A 25,156-nucleotide genomic window follows, 5' to 3' on the forward strand; every position below is an offset into this window, starting at 1 on the left:
TAAAAATGGTTTTTCTCCTTCTTTTTGGATGAACTTTGCATTTCAAGCATTTTTAATGATCCAAATCGTTTTGACGCACACTGCAGAAATCAGTTTTTACCTGTATCATATCAGGACTTGGTTTTTCTAAATTCTTTCCTTTCCTCCTTGAATCATTAAGCTCAGACAAAGCAATTTGTTTTCCCCAAAGTGCACATAATTACTACAGGAAAGGGTGATGTACAACATCGCCGGATTCTTACATTATCATCACACTTTATGGAGCTAATATAAAAGACTTGACTATTGTTAACTTAAAAAGATGTATCTAGTACCTTTTTTTCTCAAGAAGAATTATGCTTAGGAATACATTTTACAGACCGTAAAAAAGACATAAGAACAGACAAGAAAAAACATGAATTATAGTGTAAACAAACTAAAGAACTAAGCTTTTTCAGTTAAAGTCCCAATGAAAATCATGTTTTTGGTATTTTTAACATGTTGTAGCATTTTGCTCATTAGGGATATAAAAGAATTAAAGGTTAAAACTCGATTTCTGGATATTTCTTTATTCAAGTTGTGATAGATAAAAACCAGCTGTTTAAAATAGCTCATATGTGTTTATTGTTGCACTCTCACCTGCATTTCTTTGTGATTCTTTACAGAAAACTCAATTTAGGTATCATTGTTTTTGTTTACTGCTCTGCACAGGAGATAGTTATTTATTTTTATTTTTTTCCAAAAACGTGAATCCAATTTGTTTTTTAAATGGTATTTAAATCTTTTCTTGAGTTGATTTTTATTTTCCTTTTGTATTGTTATATTCTCAGTGGAATATGTTTCTGAGGTCTGAAACCTTTTTTTCAGTGAGTTTAAACGTTTCTTTTTTCCTCTCAGCTGACAGGAAGCTGCTGGAGCCTATCCCCAGCTTCACAGGATGACAGGTAGGGCCTGAAAGGCAAACGAGCAGGCAGACTCACAAATATTTAAATCTTACATCTATATTATGATAAAGTCTCAGCAAGCTGTTCGCCTTGAAGGATCTTAAGGCAATGGACAGCTTCCAGACATTTAAGGCTGTAAACCTGCAGATATTTTCAGGCATAAAGGAAGATAAAGCAGCAATAAGACACACTTTAATCGTACAGTACATCTTTTTATTATCGCAAATATGCAGAAAAGTCAAATGGAGACACTGTAAATGAACACATGCCCTTTAATACCACAGTCTAATTGTTTTAAACACTTTAAATAATATACATTTGCACCTTATTATACCCTTAAAATGCTTTTATCCGTATGTACACAGTGTTATGTTGGAATTATTCTTTTTTTTTTCTTTTTCTTTTGGTGAAGCGGACTAGAAGTTTCCATTAAAAACACGAGGGTCCCGTAAACCCCACAGTCCTGATAATTCAATATACCGCAACTGTACAAAGGAGGCGCTTCAGCGTGGGGCTGAACGCCTGGCAGACTGGCTGAACACTGACCCGCGCTTCGTCTACTGAAGGGAGGGATGTGAGCGAACACGTCGGCAGGGTTTTCACTTCTGTCAAGTGTGTGTAGCTGCAATTAACCCGTCATTTCTGTGACGAGTTGTTAGGTTCGCACAAAAAAAGAGAATTTTCGTAACTGTTTACGTCAAAAAGTTATGAGTTATGAGTGATCTGTCACTTGACGAAAGCTCATGTAACCCTTGTGCTATCCTTGGCACTTTAACATTGGGAGTGGGGTCATCTAGACCCCACAAGAAAGTGCGCTGAACCTTTTTTCTTCAATGATTTGTGATCTTCACTGGTGTCCGTGGATTACATGAAATCTTTCCACCTTCATCCACCTTTGTCATGTTAGGGAGAACACATCAATGTAAGGGTGGGGTCATAGGACAGCACAAGGGTTAAAATCTTTTCAAAATAGCACACATGACCCCTCTTTAGTGGGATTTAAAAAAAAAAGTCTGTTTGGAGCAGCAGAGTGGAGTCACAGTGCGATCTGCTCATTCTCTGACTCATCAGTTTGATTGGCTTCCATCGAGCTGCGGCGAGGAGGGGGCATTCTGAAAATGGGGCATGAGGGATGGCACAGCAGCAGGGGGTGCAGCCCCATTTTCTACTGGCACTGCTGAGCTGGGGGCTTCTGGGAGTCAGTGGGGGGAGGTGGAGGGGAGGCTGTGAAGAGCCCGACATGCCACATGAAAAAGGCCTGGTTGACCATTCCCTTTGAGGCGACTGGATGGAAAAATGAAGGCCGCTGGCAGGTCAGAACAAAGATGGGCTGGACTGTGAGAAGGACCTCCAGGGAAGGCCCGCACTCTCAAAAGCCGATGTTTATCTTCTCATCGGAACTGTTTAATCAGTGATCAGAGAAAAGCTATGAGGACATACGGTCAGCTGCAGTCCACAGCTAATGAACTGCTTCAAGAGTTCAAATCAAGCAGCTGCCAGCACCCACGAAGATCAGAATAGGCTTTTTTCTTTCAAGCCTTTGGAGTGGAAGAAACAGCATGTGTAAGTTACATACAAACACAAAGCGTGAAAACAGGCCCCTTTCTTGTTTCTTTCTTTGTTCCGTGACTGTTGAGAATAAGACCCAATAGAAAACGAGCCGGACTGGGTAACCGCCGCTCACTCGCCTCTTTGTGGAGAAGATGCTGATGAGTGGAGAAAACAGTTTAGTTTTTGGCGCTGCCACAGCACATGTGTGTGAAAAAGCACTCAAAACCATCTTGGTTAGGAAGTGTCAATATTGAAGCCCAGCCTTTTGTGCGTCTCAAACTGGAACCCGAAAGGCTCAGCGATGCTCTCGGCAAATCTGTCCAACTGGAGGCTCGGAGGATCAAATGTTGCAATCCTTCATTCACTTTTGAATTATGCATTTTTCTGCAAACCACACAACATATTTTTATTTGAACAAAAAACAAAACTCGCATTGTGTCTTGTTGGGTTTTTCTTTTTCTCGATTGTTGTGTTTTCGGAGTCTGGAAGAGATGAAAATCAGCATTTATTGAGCATTGTCTGTGTTTTGAGGGCAGGCCAGTGCAGCTCAGAGGAAACGGCTAAGTGCAAAGATTCATTAAGCATTTAAAGTACATCTTTCACCTGATCTTAGACATACTAGTAAACGTTCACCCTCCCCGAAGGTCTTCACATCTTTAACATTTGACAAAATTGTAAAAAAAAAAAAAAACACTGACAGCTATTGTAACTCTGTCCTGAACTCCGCAAAGGAACAACCTGTTCAGCTTGTGTAATTCAATCAGATATCAGATATGTTGTCGGCAGAAATTCGAGAGCTTTTTTTCTTTTTTTTTCAAACCAAGTGTGCGACACATTTGATTCTAAACAATGTGGAAGTATCCAGGTTTTCTTCCATTCCCGTGGGAACAATAAGGAGTTTCTTTTTTGTTTTTTTCTGGCTCCAAACTCGCTGCCAGTCAGACGGCTTTGGCCACATCGCCTGCAGACATCTGAGTTTCTGCAGCTTATGCCAAGAAGCGCTCTGCCTCAAGCTTTCAAAGCCTAATGAACACAAAGTCACACATCCTTCATTTGGGAGAAAGGAAAAACAAAAACAAAAGAGGCATTCAAAATAATCTTGTTAATAATTTTTGTTTACACTGTTTCATGATAAAAAAAGAACATACTTTAGAAAACAACAATGAAAAAGTGTGATGAACAATCAGTTTGGCAACAGAGCGGAGCTAAGGGATTCCAAAAAGTTGTTCTTTTTTAGTCGTCCTTGAGAAAAACTGTTCTCAATCGGATGGAAGGAGGTCAATCTGGTCACCCGACAGATGTGATCGAGCCTCACACACAGAAATATGGATGGTGAAGGTGAAGGGCTGGGATGGAAGTTCAGAAAGGGAGCCATTGCATCCCCAGAAAAAAAAAAAATCAGGATTTATATATCACATCAATAGAATGGGTGAGCTGCTGTGGCGTCCATTTCTCCTGGTGTTTTTTTTTTTATTATTCTTAATCCCAGATTCTTTGAGCAGATTGGCCATAAAATTTCTGCTCCTGATGCTTTTTTAATCATTTGGTACTACATTCCCCTTAGAGTTCTGCTAAGTTAGTCTGCTAACATTTAGGTAAATGTGTATGTGGGGGGGGGTCCAGGTGGTATTTGGGGTCATGGAGGGAGTGGAGCTCAGAGGTGGGGATGTCAGCAGTCCTTCTCCTGAAATGCTTTAGTCCAGAGGTTCCTGTTTTATCCTGATGGGCGTGTTGATGGAGAGACTGCGCCGGTCCTCACGACACAACACATACTCGCTGAACTGAGACGAGTCCACGCCGCCGCCGCATGACGCCGCCACGCTGAATCCCTTCTGGAAAAGGCGCTCTAGAACCTGCAGATGACAGGAGACAACAAATGAGGCAGAGCTTCTGGTATTCCACCTCTATCTAAGGCTAAAGTGAAAGTTTTTTGGGTTTTTTTTGCTTTTCTGAAAGAAAAACACAATTTTCATCTAAAATGTTGTTTTACAAGAAGTTTAACAAATAGCCAGAGGCCCTTGGGAGTGATAACAGGAGACTTTTTGACACCTTTTTTAAAAAACACAGAACTGCTTTTGTTTTTTTCCTTAAATTAAATAAAAGTTTTCCTCTGAGAGATGGAGCTTTTCCCCCTAATTATTCATCAGAAGTGACAGAATTAAAAGTTGTAAACACTTAAAAATAAAACTCATTTGACAGCGTTTGAGGAGCAACTTTATTTAAGTTTACAAGTACTGAAAGTGACTTCTGGACGACATTTATGTTGGATGGTCAGCTGGTCCAGACCTCATGGCTCTGCAGGCTCACCGGATGGAAAATCAGCTTCACTGGTATTTGCTCAAAAAAGAAATGAATGTTATCGATCTAATAGACAAACAGATGAGCATTTATGCTGATAATCATCAGTCACAACATGCAACGTGTGCCATTAATCCCGCTCGCCTCTTTCCAATCACACAGGGATAAAAACCAGAGGGCATTCCAAACATCACACCACCTCTGCAATATTCATGCAGCTGGTGCTGGATTGTCTGCTTAACTGAGGGCCATGAGCTCAAAGGGAAGAGGGAAGCGGAGTGTGAGTGGGGTGCATTAAGGGGCTGAGTGGAGCTCAGCATGGTGATTACTGGAGCCCCTAATTTGAGTAATGAGACTGGGGTGAGAGGAGAAGTGAGGTCCGTACGCGAGGCGAGCGACGCGTGAGGAATGAGAATGAGGAGGAAGATATGGCTGATCTGAGGGAGGAAAAAGAGCCGGAGCTGCAGGGCCAGAACAGGAGATGGGGATGCATGTGAGCCCTCCAGTCTGGGGATTGACTCATACAAAGTTGAGCAAAGAGATGCTCAGACTCAAACCCGTGAACCCGACATCACTTTTCTCCCCATCATCTGCTGCAATCCACGTGGGATGTTGTTTTTCTGGATTGGGCATGTGTCTGAATCGCAGTCAGAGGACGGCTGCGTGTTTACTCCTTCCCCCTTCCTTTTAATGGAGTGTGCAGTGCATGGAAATGAAAGGTCTCGCCAAGGGCTAACCCTGTCTGCCAGAGAGGTTTACACAACATAGATGTTTTTCAGATCCCTGCTCACATCGACACACAGACCCAAACTGAGAGATGACTCTCTAATTACAATAAGCCCATCAGATGCTAAACTGAGGTGATGAGGCCAACGTTTGACCACCTCAAAAGACCTCACCTCCTGACTAAAACCACAACGTGACATGGCACGCTGCTCCTGTACACACAGGACTTCTGGGAAATCGTCCCCCCTGTCTCCCAGCCGTGAAAAGATGACAAAAAACTGCAGTTTGTGAGACAGACGGAGCGACAGACAACGGACGGTGAGGACGGCTAATTGAGAGACCTGCCCAAACATCAACCCCTCTCCCCCCGAATCCATGACAGCCGACAGAAAAGCCCAACAATTATGGAAATCACATTACATCGCCTTCTTTGATCATTGCATCATGTTGCATTTCCCCCCATCTTCTCTTAACACATGTGGGACTGTCATGATCGGCAACAAATTTGGTCACAGAGGAGAAAGGTCTGATCATTGAAGATAGACGAAAAACTATTTTTTATTTTTTTTCCTTCACTAACGCACTGCAACGCAAAAGACTTAAGGATATCATTATAGATGGTTGTAAGTGACTCCAGGACACTGTAATGACAATAAGCAGCTATAAAAAAAAGTCTTCACGTTTAGTTTTGTCACAGTGAATTAGCTCCATGGGGGGATAAACAATACATGGAATAATTAAGCTGTAACCAAGCAGAATCTTTTCATTTCCACAGGACAATGTCCTGAAATCCATCCCTGCTGATAGCAGAAAGAAATGCACAAGAACATTTCTGGTTGCAAAGTTCAGCATGATCTCTGCAGGCTTCCATACCTCAGCTGATATTGTACTTATAAAGATTTCTCTGCTTGCTTTCCTGCTTGAACCAATGCATAACAAAATACTCTGATTCTGAGCAGATGATTGGACAAAGTCTCCAGTCGAGCACCAAGATTTCCATGAAACAGGTTTATACCTAATTAGCTGGTTTGTCTTTCAACCTGCTCTGAAAACAGGAGCACTGGAATCAAACTGTGACAGCAGAAAGTTTTCTGGGTCTTTGTCAAACTTGATCTTTTTCTTTTTTGTCTGTGTTCTCCAGCTTGACAAGCATTGAAAGGCACTTCGTCAATCCCCATTACAGTAATAAAGCATTCTCCTTACTAGAGAAGGCCTTTCAAACAAACATATCAAACCGCATTTAACCAGCTTAAAGAGATGCCACTCAGCTTGGGCTCGCTGTGGGGATGAGCCTCCCTTCTCTAACCTCCCATCGTCACAGCAAAGATGGCAGCACAGGAATCAAAGTGGAGGAGTCTCAGGCCTGGAAATCGGAGAACAATGCAATATTGATGGCTGCCAGGGAGCGCAGGCACACTCGCAGCAGCTCACAGGAGGAGCTGGAAGACTCTTGCTCTTCTTGGCACAGGTCTAAGAACTGATCGACATGTGTGACACACACCGGAGCACGCGATGGGCGCAGAACTCAGGGGGTCGCTTTTGTTCAGCAATGCACAAACTTGACAAGAAGCGCTAACTGCAGCCCCTGCACCGCATCCCCTGATCTTTGCCTGCATGCAGAATGAGGAGGCTCCGACTCTTTGTAATCCTCCAAGCCATCTGACAGGCTTTTTCCGACAAAAGCGGAGCCTTTTCCCAGAGAGGTTGTGGAAAATCGGTGCAAGTGGACACTTTTAGGTCTTCAGCTATTCACAGAGGAGTTTAGATCAGAACACTTGTGCAGGAATGCAAAACCTGACTATGATGAAGTCTCACACACCGAACTACACAGATCTAGCTAACTCTCACTCCAGTATTTATGAATCAAATCTTAATTTTTTGTTTTTCTTGATGCAGTTAAACAGTTTTTTCCTTCCTTTTGGTCTTCCTAAAACTGGTACTTCATAACATCAACTGTGAGATAAACTCTCAGATTAAATGATCATAAATCACTTTTTTCTGAGAAATAATAAAAAACCTGTTTTCAAAGCAGTTCTTCAACCAAAACAAAAAGTAATTAACTGCAACTTCAGTGTGGCTGAATAATTAAATTTTTCATTTTTCATTTTGTGAAGAAAAAAAACTTTATTTGGCTTATTTAATGCCATTGTTTTTTTTAATGAAAAATGTATTTTTCAGCCTCCTAAACTTGTAAACAGACATTTTAGAATAACTATAAACAGATGAATGCAACAGAAAATATGTGTTAAGCACTTTCCTGGATCTCCTGCTTTGATTTTCCAGGTTTTATCCTCCCTGTAGGACATTCTAATCTGCTTTCCCCTTCACCCACGAAGGCGTATCAGTCCCCCGAACTCCCCCGTGTTAACATCTCACTGCGCCGCTCAGGCCACAGAGGAGCTGCGTGTGAGCTTGTGTGGCCTTGTCTGCTCTGATGGGCTCGGCTTGTTCAGCTCGCTCAGGATTGATGGAGCGCCGGCGTGACATGTAAGGGAGTGTTGCGACATGTTGCGTTCCCCGCCTTGGCAGCAGGGGGACGAGAGGCCCTTCTCTACGGCTGCATCGGCTGTCACATTGATGAAGGACAGATCGGCTGTGGTCTGATCTGAGTGCTTCATCATGGTGATGTATGGAGCGGCGAGTCTAACTCCAGCGCCGGGACAAGTGTGTGTACACCTCTGTGACTCGCTGGCTAAATGTTTTCTCTACCTTCTGCTTCTCGGCTATAGCCTTCATCACTGTGCAGGTGGTTGGAATTATTCCCAAAATGACTTTATGGAGGATCACTTGCCAAAAAACTGTTGATTGTTCCTGCTGTCTCACATTTGAATGCACTAGAAAAGCAATTGAGGGGGGGGGGGGGGGGGGGTTGTTTTCAGCACCCATTCTTGCATAGCTTCTTTCTGGAGAGCACAAAATAATGCTGTTGTTGCACACCTAACTAAAGAAAAGATCATAAGAATAAGACGAAAAAATGTGTTCATAAAAAGATAATTATTTGGAATGGTTGAAACAGATAAACACACAAAGCAAGTTTTTGTACACACACAAAAAAAGGTGACTTTGTGAGCAGGAGGGGGGTTCAGGCTTTAAATCAGCCCTGGAGCTTACAGACCTTCTCTTGGACCAGACATGTCCAAAGCCTGGTCTGTGGACCAAATGCGGCCCACGTTCAAATTTCTACCGGCCCTCAAGCTGCTGTTCTAATATCAATCATAAGCCACCCCCAGCACTTTCAAAGAACTACGATTTCTTGATTTTGATTGGCTAAATTCGTCATAAGTTGTTGTAAACCTGTGGAAACAACCTGAGGCTACTTGACCTTCAAGGGGGCCAAACAAGAAGAACAGATGTATTGGTTCCTGTGATTAAATCCCTTCTAAATAGGATCCATTTCTGTTATTTTCCTGTTCAAATGATTTAAATTTACATTGACTAATATTAAATAATAGATAATATTTCATATGAACCCAGATTTAATGTTGACTAAGGTTTTTTTTAGTCTTTTTTTTTTTTATTTGTTTCTGGTCTTTAAATATAAAATTCACAGTATTTTTGGTCAGTTATTAGAAAATGATTCTGTTCTATGTGTAAAACATGAAAAGTATCCCACCGCAATTAAAAAAAAAATTAATTTGCATTTATTGTTATTATAAGGGTTCAAAGAATACAGACCGAATGGTTGGCCCTCCCAGATTTTCACCTCACCAAATCCGACCCTGTCTGCAAAAAGTTTGGACACTCCTGTCTTAGACCTTCACGGCACAGCGAAAGACGACAAAACAAGCAAATTGTGTCGAAAAATCTCGCTTTACTGGAAACCATCTGCTGCTTTTGCCTCATCTACATGGATTCAATGAGGCGGACGCCTCCACTGCGCCCGCATGCATGTGTTTGCGATTTTGATTGTGTTTCTGATGGAACATTTTGCATCTGTGTGTCAAAAGGGAGAGAACGTGGACAACACAAACTCCAACCTAAACCAAAATCTAGCACGATATGCAGTGAGGAAGAGGTCTGTGTGCAGGATGTCATGAAGATCCAGCAGTTTGTCTGAAAAGAGGATTTCATTTCAGCAACTTAATAAAAAGCCAGAACAATAAAGCAGCCCTTCAGATCCTGTTAGTCAGATGAGCTCTCATCCTGTAAGCCTCACTGGTAAACAGAGCGGGAAAATGTTGTGTTAGTTGATGCGGCCAATTAATTATATTGTAAGTCATTTAAAAATCTATAAAAGAAGTATAAACTGGTTTAGGCTGTTTGAGAAATTGTAAGTACGGTATTAAAAAATGCAATACGTGTATTTCAATTGCCCTGAGCGGTGTTATATTGGAGTCTTTTTAAAAAAGGAGCTGTGTCTTAAAAAGGAGTAAAGTGTAAATTATGCATATCATTTTCCCCCTTCTTTCCATTCCTCTTCTTCTGCTTTTCGCAGGAAAACATGGCCGCAGTCCACACACGCTTTGTCCCGCACGGTCTGCTCACCTCCCTGGAGGTGGTCTATCACAGGAGGAGGGGGTGGAGGTGTCAGAGCACACTAGCCTGCCTGAGAGAGGGTCTCGTGGGTGCTGGAGGGGTGAAGGCTCCTCTATGTGTTAGTTTGCTGATGGCTTTAGGCTCGTGAGTGTGTTATATGGAGAATGTGGTGTGAGACTGTTATGTTTCCTTTCAATGCCCCTCCTTCAGACCTCGCTGGCTAACACAGCTGTAAAACTCATTTTTGGAGTTGTTTTTTTGACATCTCAACACCAAGGTCAGATCTGACGTCACAAAGGAGACGGCTGACCTCCAACACTGTTGTGCGCATACTTTACTTGAAAAAATATGAGTGGAATAACAAAAAAAATCACGCCGAGATTTTGCATCAAGGTTCAACCTTTTCAGTAGGAAAGTCTCTAACCATCTTTAAGCCGTCTGAAGCTACAGATGCTTTAAATTTAAGCTACTTAAAAAATAAACCTGCAGACAAGCAAAACAGAGAAAGGAAGAAACCTCCCGCCTCTGTATACAGTCCTGGTTTTCCATCAGGAAAATTTGTGGTAAACTATAAAGCAGGAAAAGAGCTGAAAAAATGTGTTTTATATTTACAAAAGTACAAAAAGGTGCCACTGAGAAAATCTGACTTAGCAGAACTTTGAGGGTCTTGCAGGAAACCATCCCAATCCAAAAACAGCGACTCTAAATTTGATCAGGAATAAAATAAAAAAATGTTTACGTCTATCCAAAACCAAAACAAATGTTCTGCAGCATCAAAGTCAGCAGCACAGAAAATAATGATGCTTCTTCTTTGACGTGAACTATAGAGAGCATAGAGAGGCTCCATTCAAACCAGCAAATGTTCAGAAACAGACACTCATCTGATGATCCTGTTGAAAGTAAAACAGTTGAAGGCTCAACTATTTATCACTCAGATATGGTGAATCATTTTGCATATTTGAATATTTAAAGGGTGATGGTGATGCAAAAGAGGATGCACAGTGATGAAGGCTATAGCTGAGCAAAAAGCTCAGTTTGGCCTAAATAAAATAATACTGTTTGCTTTAAAGACCCACTCCAATGAAAATCGTGTTTTCGGTGTTTTTAACATTTTCGTGTAGCATTTTTTTCTAACAATAAAGGACATTTGTTGAGAAAAATAAGTTCAAAATTGCATTTCTGAATATTTCTTTATTCAAATCGTTTGGAATAAGGAGCAGACCAAAAAATGCGGTTGGAAAAAGAGCATATTTGTGACGTAGGAAATTCGCTCCCTGCTCCGCTCCTCTCCGACACATCCACTTGTTGATGACTGATCCATCTACGCCTTCTGTCTCAAAATTGTACGACTGCATAGCTCCAATATCGCTTTCCATTTTTTTTGTTTTGTAACGTTAGGTTGGGGGTGTGAGGGGCTGGAAACTAGCAGGAGATCTTAAAAACAGATTAGTTATGGGTACCGGGCGGAGGGAGCGGGGTTTGTCCTAATGAATAACTGCCGCTCTGCTGAAACTATGTCCTAAAAGACAACACCGATTTAAAAAAAAAATTTGGATAAAAAATAATTAAAAGACCACTGGTAATGCTTTTAAAAATTGATCGTAGGATGATCGTAGTGGGAATTTAAACAGAACCAGCTTTTTTTCAGAATTCCAGTCCTGTACTGAGGACACAGACTCCCTCCTGAATGAAACCTTACTTTCTGAGGAGGTCAGAGAACCCCCTCCCATCCCCATCCCCTCCCCTGCCTACAGTCTGACATTGAAAAGTCTAATGGAGCATTAGAAACAAAAACTGAGCTTCTGAGTGCAGCACTTATCAACCATGACAACGTTGATTATCATAACCTCCACACGGGTCCTGGTTCCATGAGGACTCACAGTAATTGTTTTTCATAAATGTCAAGAGGGGATAAAAAAAAATCTGGTGAGCAGAGAGAATTTCATTCTGCTTTGTTACCTGAACAGAGTTGAGCCTGCAGTAGCCATTGAGCGGGAAGCGGATGACGTGCGTTGGGTCCTGGTTCCATCCAGCATTGACGGAGTTACACATAACATCTCCTGTCTCAGGGAAGATCTCCTCTATCAGGACCTTCTCGCCGCTCAGGGCGATCCTCTCGCCGAGGTCGGGCGTGACTCGCACCACCAGGCAGTCGCAGGGCTGTGCCATCCGTCGCTGCTCCCGCTCCTGCTTCCAGCGCTCCAGCTCCTTGATCATAGGCATCAGCTGGTAGTAGCGCGCCTCCTCGTACAGCAGGTGGAAGTCCTGTACAGGCAAATGAGCATGGAGACGAGAGCGGTGAGTTACAGTCCTCCTGGCTATATGTGTGACTAACACACAGTGTCTTTTACATCGCATCTCCTTGCCAAGGTCACAGAGAAAATCCAGCACATATAAAGTTCTGTGTAATATTGAGAAGTCAATAAAAAGTTATTATTCCTGTAAGTCACCCTAAAGCAAAAATACAGAAAATATCCTTGAGCAGACTCTCCAGACTTGACATGCAGCAACACCAGATATAAGTCACAGTTATGCATGAAAGATCAAAAACCTAATGCACAGAGATGTGCCAGTGAGCTGTCTATTTTAAACTTGTCAGTCTACCTTTTTCCAAAGTGTCCAGTCTTCTAAATTTTCAGAATGGCAACAGTTTAATGTTTTAGTTACCTGCTCCAGCAAAAGCTTCTGGTTGAAAATCAGACAAAAGTAACACAAAACAACTCTAAAACTGTAAACCTATTAAAGCTCAACCCCAATAATCTTCTATTCTATTGTAAAAGCATTCCTAGCGGTCTTTTCATTATGATTATGCTGTTTTTAGCCAAAATCAAAAAAGCTTGTGTCGTTTTTTAGGACATAGTTTCTGCAGAACGGCAAAATTTCATCAGAAATTGGCCTCTTAGTTCTGGGCGGGACTGTTAGTGAGGAGTACGCCTGCCCCTTTCCCATCTTCCACCTGTTTACGTGTTCTCCCGCTAGCTTTCAGCCTCTCACATCCTCAACCTAACATTACCCGTGCAACAAAAATGGCGAGCAGTATCAAATAATATATGAAGTCAGATGCCAGCTCAGTTGAGGAAAAAACAAAGACGTACACGGATCCATTCGTTTTCAAGTGGATGCGTCAAAAAGGTTGCTCCTACGTCATATCTATCCGTTTTTCGATGGCATTTTTTTTTTGTCTACACGATTTGAGAAAAAAATGATCATAAATTCTATTTTAAGGTTAATTCTTTTTATAAATGTCTTCCATCATGAGAAAAATGCCACAAGAATATGTTAAAAACACCTTAACATGAAGTTCATTGTCTTTAAGCTGAACTTGCAAACAAATGTTCTCATCCTCCTCTCCCAACAGGAGCAGCAAAGTGAGATCAGCAGGGCAACCCTTCATAATAAAAGCACAGCCAGGCCTTCCTTTGCGGCACTGTAACTCTGGCCTCCCGCATGCACTGACTCCAGAAAGGCCGTCAGAGGGGCTCCAGCGACGTGGGATGCTGCATTCCTGTGTGCAGACAATCGGCAGCAGATTGCCTGCCTCTCGCTCCTGGAAGGGGCTCGCTGGGGGCCATTCGCCCCTGCGCTTTTGCCTCTAATTTCCCACAAGACCAGATGGCACCATCTTTCACCGCTACCACAGAAATACAGAGACAGAGGTTCGCGGTTGGAGGCGGAGGGGAGGTGAGGCAAAGATTTGTGTGAGAGAGCATGAGGACAATCACCAGCTGAAGACGTTTTTTAATGTATTCCTCGTACAGAGGGAGTTTTATGTTAATAAGGCTCGTGGCCCGCTGTTAAGCTCCTATTAGAACAAGATCTAATTAGGTTACACCTAAATACCGCAAAGCTTTTTGCTAAACAATTAGTAATTAATATGTCTATGTTCCGGTTAGTGTATCACAATGAAAGAAGGATGACAGCTTAATTCCCGACAAAATGTTGACGCTGACATTCAGAAATAAATCTTTGGTGACACAATGAGAAGTTTCAGAGAAGAAAAAGTAAAGGCTGAAGCAGAGGTCTTATGGGTGAGGGCTGGAGCACATCCTCCTCCAAAGTGAGTCAGTGTGTTTTTGCTTCCAGAGCAGCATATGTTTCATGCAGGCTGCATCAGTGGCGACAGTGGATGTTTGGTGCTGGGGCTGCTGGGGAGCCCTGATCTAAAAAGAGCTTTTTCCCCTTCCGCTTTCCGGACCACTGCTGGGCACAGACACGAGCGTGGCTGCAAACAGCACATTCATTAACCTCACTGCTTCTGTCAGACTCTTTCGCCTTGAAAAGCCTCTCTCCTCTAAACAGTCATCTGAGGCGTGCAATTGTCACCCAAACACAGCTCCATCTGGACGCAGACTTGACGCAACATATTTTAAGTTAAAGGTCTAATAATTATGATTTCAATTTGCAGAATAAAGGAGCAGAGGTACTCTTCCGCCTCATGTTTCCCTTCCTTTTCTCTGTGTCTCTTTTTCTCCTGGCCTTCTTGCTGCAGCTGACAAAACCCGTTGTGAGACGCCTCCCTTCAGGCAACTTTTTGTATCAAAGTGTTGCCCCTCATCCTTCACAGGTCTGAAGCCATGGATGGATATGTTTTTAACAGGGGTCTGTCTGCAAGGCACTTTAGTCATCCAGAGCAGCAGAAAACAACAGAATACTCCAAAGCGCCGAGGTGAGGATGAGAAGCAGACAGGGGCCAAGAGCTTCGTCCCGATTGCCAAAGCTAAAAGCTCTGTGAGAGCATTCACCCCCTAATTCTGTGTCCAAAAAACATGTTTGAGCCTCAAAATAATGATCCAACTCGAACAGCCATCGGTGAGGCCGGATTTCAGGGCAGCAAGGGGAGAACAGAGAGATGTGAAGGAAGAGAAAACGATGGAAAATGTCCCTTTGGTCACATATTTGCTAAAGTGAAAGCAAAAACACAAAGTAAAGATCCTTTAGCTCTTAAAACAAAAGAAATCCATCTGAGCTTAATGTGAAAGCTTGAACAAACCAAACCAAAAACTAAAATTGAAATAATTTTTAATGGCCTTAACTTGACTGAGCATTGCTCGCAACCCCTGCTCATTTGCTTCCACTGATACAGGCTGAAATATTTCTTTTTCTATTCTGCTCAGACTTTCACATTGATTTAGCAAAACACACAGCACTGCGGCTGCCAGCAGCAGAACAGACCCAGCCCCCGGGCGACGGCAAGCCTGATTGTGTTCAGATAAGGACATGCTCAATTCCGCCTTTCACTATTTGCATTTTTTTCTACTTCAGCCAAATTGAAAGGTATGCAGATCAACACAGGCTCACATGAGTGGGTCATAATGAGCTGAAGCGAAGGAAGTCCAATGCAGTCTCCTCATCCGTGGCGCCTGATTGGACCGTCAAGATTTCGCAGAACGAGAAAGAGACAAATAAAACGCAGAAGGGAAACTAATCGCTTCTGAGTCATACAATCATTTGCCAAAATATGCAGGATTTTCATGTCATGTTTTGTTGTTTGAGGTTTGGTTCTTGCTCCGACCGTCCGTGGGGCCCAGAGAGTTTGCCCCGGGCTTTTGAGTAGCTTAGCCTCGCCTTGTTACCTTGTTCAGCATGATAAACAAGAGACCAGAGAAAGGTCATGCAAGCTGAGTCGCAGAAGAAAAATAGATCTAGAAAACCAAAGAAAAACCTGGACAGGAAAGGAGAAAAGAGTCGTTTCAAAGCCAAATAATCGACAGAGAGGGGGATTCATGTACACTGCCACCCTGCTGTTCTGCTTTTTGGGGCTTGTTTTAGTTGAAGTCACTCACTCACTCTTCTCTCTCCTATCAGGCTAATCTTCAGCAGCGGCATGCAGATGTGGTCTGTAAAAGCTTGTGATATGCAAACCAGAAGGTTCCTGCCAGGAGCAAACAGCAGGCCGACACCGGGAGCTCCGAGCCGGTGGGGCATTTAGCAATCAAAGAGAATGAGAGTATTAGAAACACTGGATGATCATCGGGCAAACAGCCAGAAAAACATCTGATGTTTTTGTATCAAACTCAAAAATGGGATCTGCACATTTGCAACATTTCTTTTCCGGCGCTCGGCACAAACATCTGCCGTGTGTAAAAACAGTCCAGTAAGGAAGAATCATTTGTGGTGCAAGTTGCCATGTGAGGACAGCTTTTTTAGGTAACAAGGAGCAGAGTGCAGCTTGCCTGTAGGTATCAAACCACAGCAACATTTCCACACCTTTTCCCCCCACATCTGAGGGGGGGTTTGGTGAAGACAACACCAGGCCATGCTCCAGTCACCCAGTTACAGCTCAGTCGTGCTTCTGTTTTCACTGTTGATAATCCAGTGAGATTTGAAGGCGGTATTGCTCAAGCACAGTTAGCAGCTCTGCAGTGGCTTTAGATCATTTTAAATGAGCTAACACAGGAGTAAAGCAGACTCTTTAACAGTATTAGTTTGAGAAAACGAAACACAACTTCACACAGTTACACACAAAACACTGTGCTGCAGCCTGGATTCGTACCTTAAAGTCATCTGGAAGCAGCAACTTGCTGGTCCTCAGGAAACTGAGAATATAGCGGAATATCTCCCCGTCCCGATCTATGAAGTAATGCTGCTTCAAGCTGTCCAACACGATGGGCTCGGTGCCGTTGAACAGACGACTGATTCTGAAAATTGAAACGCACAGATAGCCACACACACAAACACATAAAAAAATCAGTTAGCTTCCCTTTGAATGCATGAAACAATAACCCTCCATTTATTCTTCAATTTAACACACTAAGCTGGAATTGAATTAGCATCCCAATTTTGAAACGAGGGGCTTCGGGTGCAGCTCCAGACTTGTTTGAAGTGTCCCCTCTGCACAGAGACTTCAACGATATTTGCACGCTTGCTGCTCGTGCTAACAGAGGTGACTGCAGCATCGCGGCTCTACTTTTCCATCTGTCAGAGTAGAGGAACTATGGAAGAATTAGCAGCGCACAACTGTATGCCAACCCGTATCTGTTTTAAGGGGGATTTTAAATTTCATTTATCAATCATTTTATCAGGAAGATCTCATTTAGATCTGTTTTTTTAAAGGAATCCCAGCAAAGAGAAACATTCTTACACAACCCAAGACATTTTGTACAATCAAAACAGTGAAAAATGTAAATAAATAAATATATCAGTTTTTCATTACACCAACTGAAAAAAAAGCGCAAATCAGTTGTTAGTTGCTACGTGACTTTTGATCACATTGTTTTTAGGCAGGGTGAATGCAAAAGCAAATCAAAATGTGCAGAGTTTGAATATAATTTTAAATTTTCAAACAAAAGTAATAAAAAATTGTATGAAACACATACAATTTTATTTTAAATATACACAAACAAAGGATACATGTCAGGAACTTTATTGTAATTTATGCACACTTGTTGCTGACAAGTGCACGGCCAGATTAAGGGCTTATTTAAAGTTAGCTGCAGGGACTCGTCAGGACAAAGCGTGGACATTTCTATTATCTTAAAGCTTCCATCACACCGAGCTGGCGACAAGCCTCCAGATAACCTTTGACAGTTACTCATTTCCTCTGGTTTCCTGCCACCAATCTGCAGGTCCCTTCTGTTCTAACGCCATCACCTCATTCTTTTGAGTTTAAGCTCCTCCTTTAATCACTTATATTTCAAATATTGTGGTAGGGGAAAATGTAGGAAGTGCTTTCAAGATCTGAAACCGTACTCTTCCTGTGCTGCATAAAATGCCAAACTGCTGCATTAATCAAAGAAAATGAATTGTAATACAGAACAGCTTTCAGAAATTCTCTGCACATTTACAGTACATCGTCTCTTGGAGAGACAGCTCCTGGCACGCCGCTGTGTTGCTGCTGTCAGTTTGAAGTAAGCAGCATTTAAATAACACCAACAGATTCAAGGCTGGCTGACAAAGCTGCGTGACGAGGAAAAGCACAAAACCTATTTGCAAAAACACTCTGATCAGTAAACACACCCAGTGCTGCCTGAGCACGGGCATTGTCAAACTCTATTACAACACACAGAAGGGGAGCTACAGAGGGAATGTCAATGAGCAAACAGAGGAGCCGCCTTCACCCACAAACCCATTCTCACAAATGTGAACTAGCTTGCATTTATTCCTCGGATCTTCTGATCCTGATTGGTCGGCCCAACATGCTTTCCCCATCAAGTCGAATTGGCGCCATCTCTTTTCTTTGACTTGTAAAGAAGCAAAGATGGTCCTCTCTCCCCTCCTGCCATCCCTTCCCTCGCTTCTTCCTCTGCCTCCGTTCCTCTCCCTCGCTCGCTTTCTCTCTGGAAATCGATGCAAAAAGCTTTATAAAAAACCAATACTCATCTCCCTGTTTTGCCTGAGGTGTTCCTTTCTCATATGGTCTTGCAATTCTTCCAGCTAGAATTTCACCATACCCCTTCAGGCTACCTCTGTTTTTCATCTCCACTTTTTTAAAAAGCAATTAAAATGCTGCCTGTTTTCCTTTTTCTTTCCCTTTCCTCCACTCCTTTCTCACTCGCTCCCCTTCTCCTCTGTTGGCCTACTCATTTTTCCCCTTTCTGTTAAATCCCTATATTGGAAGGAATGTGTGTGTGTGTGTTGGGGGGGGGGGGTATGAACAGGTAGGATGAGAGAAAAAAGTGTGAGGGGTGGGGGTTTCCTGGAGGGGAAGCACAAAGAGAAATTAAGAGACAAGATACACAAACAGAGCAAGCCTGAAGGAAAAAGAAAGATTGGCGAGTGGAGGAGAGCAACAAGAAAAACAGAGATGGGATGAGGAAGGGGAAGTTAAGAGAAATGCGCAAACAGGGAGAGAAAAAGAAAAGCAAAAAAAAAAAATTACTTTAAGAAAGACCCATGGAGAAGGAGGGATGTGGCAGGAGGTTATGAAGGACAGCAGCTGCTCAGATCTACCACCCAGTGGTTACAAACGAGGGGAGCAAGTGGGCAAAATGTGCCGGCACAGGCAGGTTCAGAAGTGGCTGTGTGGTGAAGTCTCCAAGCAACTTCCTGAGAAGTGGGAGGTGGATCTGGGTGAGCCTGTCTGGTCTGACAGCGAAAGAAGGGGTTTTGCTGAAAAGCAGCAGCACAGAGAGCTGATGGTTCTAGAAACGGGTTCACAGAAATGCTTGGTGATAGGGGGATTTCTGATAACCCTTGTGCTATCCTAGGCACGTTAACATTGGGAGTTGGGTCATCTGGACCCCACATGACAGTGCGCTGACCCTTTTTCTTCAATGATTTGTGATCTTCACTGGTGTCTATGGATTACATTAAATCCACTCCACCTTTATTCACCTTTGTCCTGGTAGGGATAACACGTCAATGTAAGGATCGGGTCATCTGGACACCATAGGATAGCACAACGGATAAATCTTTTAACTTGTGGAAAAAGTGTAATCAGGTTCATGTAGGTACAAAACCAAAGAGGAGAATCCCCTTTCATATGACCAATGACGAAGAATGACAGAATTTATGTGCTTTTCATGTAAACACCCCATGAAGTTGGGATGAATTCCACCATTAAAAAAAATAAAATCGATTAAAAACTACAACTCCCAGAGCCCCACCCATTCACATTTGGTATCACTGAGAAAAGCCCCAGATGTTCTCTGTAGATACCAAAAGGAGTTACTTCAGTGGTTGGGGATATTCAAGTACAGAAATGTCCTCTAAAGAGGACAAATTTGCACTGCTGACAGTCAGGAGGTTAAGAAAAGCCTTAAAATTCAGACAATATAATAAAAATAAAATATCCACTTTTTCTTACAACAAACCCTTGATGCCAGACTAACTTCTTTTTCCAAAAGAAGAAACTTCTGAACTGCAGAACTGGAGCAAATCTATTAGATCTTGTTCACAACAGAATCCTCCAAAAGAGCAAAATGGTCCTTTCAAACAGTTTCTTTGTCTCAGAAACATTTGCCCTAATTTCCTCAGCTTCTCGTCGAGTGCCGAGACTGTCCTCTTTGAGAGCTACACAGAGTGCACATCAATGTTTTATGACCCCTGTCCCTTAATATGGCCCACACAGAAGAAGATGAATGAGCACACATTAGTTACTAGACTAACTTTCTCTTGGCATCCTGCATTATTTAAGGACCGATCTATTAAAAGTAATCAGCGGCTTCAAACTCTTTAACTTCTCCTTTTGGTTGTCACTTCTTCTTCTGCTTTTTTCCTGCGTGCCCTGCTCGACCGGATGTGTCTGAACGCGGCACACATGGTTATGCCAGTGTAATTGTTTTGCTTTCTGCTGTCAGCCATTATCCTAATTCACACAAAAGGGCCCCTCCTTCCACTGGCTTCAGTGGAAAGTGGAGCCCGGAGGGCGAGTGTACGCTGAGGCGGCTGGGAGTGTGGGAGAAGCAGTGTGTGTGCGTTGGTGTGTGTTTGTGTGTGTGATCAAGAGTGGGAAAGAAACAGCAAGAGACAGAAAGAGGGAGACAAGAAGAGAGAAAGAAAGAGCAAAGGAGCATGTGTGAAAAAGAGAGAAGAGGGAAAGAGCGCTCCAACCGACACCGATATCCGGCCTTTTTCTGTGAAAACACTGTTTGGATGCTCTGACGTTGCTCTATGCGGCATGTGCGCGGCGCCCTGTGAGCCCGCTCTTTCAATAACTTCTTTGTTAAAAATAAAGCCATGGAAAGAGAAAGAAAGATTGCAGAAAAAGCATACATAGTGATGGAAATGGCACTTAATCAAACAAACAAGCAAAAAAAAAAATCAGAGGTGACCTAAGATAACCTTTGGTGGCCAGAACGTCTGATCCAAATCAACTTAAATCCTTCCTATGAGTTAAACTCACTTTTCTCATGGTGTGTTGGTATCAAAGCCAGAGCTGTCAGGGATTTCCCGTCAGTGGACGATCAAGATTTTATTACTAGTGGAATACATGGACTGTTTCCTGTAGCCAGTTTGGCTGATTTTCTTATGTTCGTTTACTTTGGCCCACATGGGATTCACTGTAATATCATGAATGATACATTAGACATGAACGCTTCAGGGAGATAATGCAATTCAGCCGGGACAGAAGTTTGAGATTTCTTCTTCTTTTGAGAATATATGTGGACAAAAAAAGGATTTCTTTGAAAAAGGTATGATTTGGGATTTTTATCAATCAGGATCATAAAATCTCACAACTGGAGGTCGATCAGAATGATGGGGACTTTTCTGTCACATTGTAAAGAATCAAAAGTCTTTATAATTCTAACAGGACAGGAGGTCAGTTTTAAACTAATTTAAATACAAAATAAGGAATATGTCCCCAAAATAAAGAAGATGTTCAAGAGAAAAAAGTGCTTAAAGCTGGAGCTGAAAAGAAAGTCAATATGTAACCCGCCAATGAACTGGACTTCAATCACATTTGAAGCTGTCCTACAGCAGATGTGATGAAATGATTTCAAATCTTTACATCATTGTTTTTTTCTCCAAGGATTCCTCACAGCACTCAGATCCACTGACAACAAAAAAAGTTGAAAAACTTGCGAAAGGATTGGAGTTCATTGCAAAAAAAAAAAAAAAAGAATAAAAATTCCATATACTGTAAATTCCCACAAAGACTTTCAGAGCCTTCAGCAGAGAAACATGTGCAGCAGTTGAAATCTTAATTTACACCTCTGGAAGGATGCATAAAAGCCTGCAAGCTGTTTATCAACAAACTTTAGTCACTAATAAATCAAAAACTATCATAACTTTAGATCTTGGAAAGTGGAGATTAAGAGAACATTGTGGTCTGCAAGAAGGGATTTGGGATATAGGATAACTGTGGGATTGCCTTCATTTTTAATGCTTCATTTAAACATATTTATAATAATAATAAATACAATAGAGTGTGAAAGAAAGTCGTCCTACCTGGAGTCCGGGTACTTGGTGAGGGTCGCCAGGCTGCTGGTGTACATGTGTCCCCCGACGTCGATGTGCACGGGGGCGTTCGCTTTGGTCAGCTGAGCCGGCAGAGGGATCCCCTGGGCGGCCAGAGGAGAGACCGGGGACCGGGTCAGAGACAGTCGTGACATGCTTCTTCCCTCCTGAAAGCAGGTGTAGAGGAAAGCCATGGGAATGCAAGTCAAGGATGAGGAGGGGAAAAAAAAGTCTGAACTGTGATTCTAGACAGGGAAGTAGATGGTATCCTCTCTGAATGGCATCAGATCACTTCCATGTCTGTCTGGTCGCATATTTAGCCTGGAAATTATTGTCACCGCTCTAATTAAGTATGTTTGCATCTTTTCATGCAGGACCGCAGGCGAGGATAGGAGGATGCTTATTAGAGAACATGGGTGAGAGAGAGGGAGATGGGAAGGGAGAGGAGGTGAGGGCGGGGGTGGGCGATGCTAGGTGTCAGCCTCCAGGGAGATAAAATAAACTGCTACTGCAATATTCTAATTAAAGGTCGCCTTATGTGTTAGACGTGATGCGCCCAGACACGCCAAGCTCCAATCTGTGAGCGGGAAGAGAGGGCGCAACTTTCCTCCGCAACGCACACAAATACCCCCAAACACACTCAGACACTCAAGGATTAGGTGTTCTCCCGTCGTGTGACTACGCTGAGAACGATTGCATGGGCTCCAAACGTGCGCACATTTGGAGTTTGTGCAATCGTCCTTAGCGCGTGCACTCCAAACGTGGGTAAAAACGCACCGGAGCTCAGAGACAAAAACGAGCGCGTTGCCACAGGCCAAAACAATAAGTGCTCTTCTCCGTGAACCTCCTCTCCCATACTCCAATAACCCAACGTGCTGCTGCTCTGGGGTCACCGGGAACACTCAGAAATCCGCGATGAGCTTGTTTCGTCTAACTGGTTGTGTTTTTGCAAAACAATTTTTATAACTATTTGAGCTCATACGTCCATCCTGCAGGTGCGTAATTTTAGCCAACAGAGATTATACGTCCACTACTACCTGAATTTGGCCTCAGATTTCCAAATTAAACTCCACTTAATTTAAAACCATGATAACAGACACAGATCCACCTTAGAAACATTTTTTGGTCAAAACTAAGCAAAAAGCAAACATTTTCACAAGTAAGGCTGTTTTAGAAAATGTGGGCTTATTTACTTAAGTGATGGCATTTGTGAAAGTACAGATGACGCCCGCGGCGCTGAGAGAGGAGCCACAGGGCTCAAAGTGGGGCTTTTCCCCTCTACTTCCTCAGAGTGGTATCGTGTTCTTTTAAAGTGATTACAGGCAGGAGGGATTACATTTCAAATCCCATGAAAACTGTAATAAAAAAGGGAAATGAAAAAAACTTAGAGGAGCTCAAATAAAGTTTTGGTCACAAACACACCCGGGTCCGTCCCACCGTCGGTGCGCCTTTCTGCCCCCTCTAGCCCACACAACCAGTTCATCAAAAAACACACACACAAAGCACATTCGTGTATTTGAATGCATCACTGTCCTTAAAAAACTGCATCACTATTTCTGCCATTTCTCCATGAGCCCCCTCCCTCACAGACGCACCAGGAACACGGGCAATGAATCACACAATAAAACACATTCCGCCACAAAATCTGATATAAAGGCATCAACTTTATCTCCACAGCCTCTGACCCTGTCTGCCCCCTTCACTCCTGATCAATGAAATCCACACAGTTCCCCCCGTGAAAAGGCAGTACTAATCATTATGACAAAACAAACATAAAAGGTCCGTTCCGCTCGTCGAACGGCACCAGCCCGCTCTGTCTCTTGTCTAATCTAAAAAAAAGCTCAATATGGCGTCTTATTCCCGCTGTAAGGGAAAAAAAAACAGTCCCACATGTGTAACTTAAAGCTAAACGTGTGAAAATCGTTCAGCAGAGGATAAGGAGACCCCCGTAAGGTCCAGCGAAAGCCCGGACAGTCCTCTTCAACTGTTCTCCTAAAATCCCTGCGGAGCAGCCTGCGCTCTGCGTAAAAACCAGTGATTTCTGTGATAATAAGCAGCCACCCTACCGTTTCAAACATTGTAGGGAGTCCAGATGAAATCCGTGCCGGCGGTCAGTCGCAGCTGCTGTCCGCGTTTAACCCTCAATTTTTTCTCCAAACGAGTTTCTGTCAAAACTACGCCGCCATCCAGCTCCAACACGAGCCTATAGCCTCTGCTGCACGAAAAAATATTCCGTCCGAATCCCGCAGAAAGTAGCTTTCTATAAGACACTGGGATGTGGCCGGGATCGACTGCTTTCAAAGAGTCTCTGTAGCTTTAAAGGCTCTATCGCAAGGCTGGCTCGACCTGTCCTCACCAAGCGTCTTTGTACCAAAGCGCACAGGAAGCGTCCTTACCTTGAACATAGATGAGATGATCTCCTTCCCCTTCTCTGCTCTTATTTGGATACGCGTAAAATGTGCGCTCTTGCCGGAGTCCTGCTTCGTTTTTCTGCCTCTTGTCTGTCTTTTTTGCCTAAATGAAACTGCCCCTGTGGTTTGTTATGAGAGGAAGAAAGCCAATAATCCTTCTCTAAATAACAGAGCGGAGCTAAAAAAGAAAATTCTTGCTCCGGGCTGCCCAGGCGCCTCTGGGCCAGGGATTAGGCTACAATTAGCTCAACTCCACTCTCTCGCCCTGGCAATTTTCTCAAGGAAGAGAACGTGATACTCCCCTATTCCAGAAATTATGGCTACACAGATACAATAAGTTTTTTTTGGCTTTTTAGGGCAAAAGTAGACCGCTCATTCTGAAGGTTCAAAGTTAGGATTCTGAGGGGGGCGGGAGCCTGATAGGCATCTATTAGTTGCCAGATTTAGATGTAGATTTTAATGATTGACATTTCTTCTCATAATTCCAAAGCAGTCCGGTTAGAAGGAATGCATCTTCAGCCTGAATTTGAAGTTTAGGCAGCCATATCCTTCACTCAGGCGGCGGATCACAAAAGGCGCAATAACTTGTTGATAAAGTCGTAGTCAAAGAAAAAATATATGTTTAAAAAAAAAAGGAAAAATCCATGAGTATCTTAAACGTGGGGCTTTTTCTCCGTCGTGCCCTCGCTCTCTTCTCCTCTCCCTCTATCCTTTGCCTTAATGTCTGGAGTTGCACCGCCAAATTTCCTGCAGGCCATTAAAAATCAAATGACGTCTATGGACATGCATGCATGCTGCTGCAGAAAGCGCCCTCACAACCTGCCTGCAGCCAAATGCGCCATTTCAATTATAGCGCAGGGCTTAGATGGAGATATCTGTACAGAGCACCCCCCCCCCCCCCCAATCCACCTCCTCCTCCTCCTCTCCCTCCTC

General features: G+C 43.0%; 1 protein-coding gene across 2 annotated transcripts; it reads right to left on the reverse strand.

Moving 5' to 3' along the window:
• Positions 1-1,114: 1,114 nt before the first annotated feature.
• kctd15b (potassium channel tetramerization domain containing 15b) lies at positions 1,115-25,155 on the reverse strand. Of its 2 annotated transcripts, none has more exons than XM_004067448.5 (5): positions 24,209-25,155; positions 21,804-21,979; positions 16,468-16,612; positions 11,934-12,239; positions 1,115-4,327 (listed from the first exon to the last, which is right to left on the reverse strand). In XM_004067448.5, the coding sequence occupies exons 1-5, from the start codon at positions 24,215-24,217 to the stop codon at positions 4,169-4,171; spliced, it is 795 nt and encodes a 264-aa protein (XP_004067496.1). In that variant the 5' UTR covers positions 24,218-25,155; the 3' UTR covers positions 1,115-4,168. The 2 variants fall into 2 exon arrangements, with proteins under 2 accessions (XP_004067496.1, XP_011492049.1); XM_011493747.4 differs by having other exon boundaries at positions 23,879-24,221.
• Position 25,156: the final 1 nt, after the last annotated feature.

The sequence above is a fragment of the Oryzias latipes genome, chromosome 3, assembly GCF_053564925.1.
Source record: "Oryzias latipes strain Hd-rR chromosome 3, Olatipes_Hd-rR_3.1".
NCBI classification, from domain to species: Eukaryota; Metazoa; Chordata; class Actinopteri; order Beloniformes; family Adrianichthyidae; genus Oryzias; species Oryzias latipes.

What these genes read in the sequence shown, in the direction of transcription:
- kctd15b (XM_011493747.4), bottom strand. An exon ending in TGCTTCCAGATGACTTTAAG is followed by an intron (nt 12,240 to 16,467) that starts GTACGAATCCAG and finishes TTGCCTGTACAG; the next exon opens with GACTTCCACCTGCTGTACGA. An exon ending in GCAGGCTCAACTCTGTTCAG is followed by an intron (nt 4,328 to 11,933) that starts GTAACAAAGCAG and finishes TGTCATCTGCAG; the next exon opens with GTTCTAGAGCGCCTTTTCCA.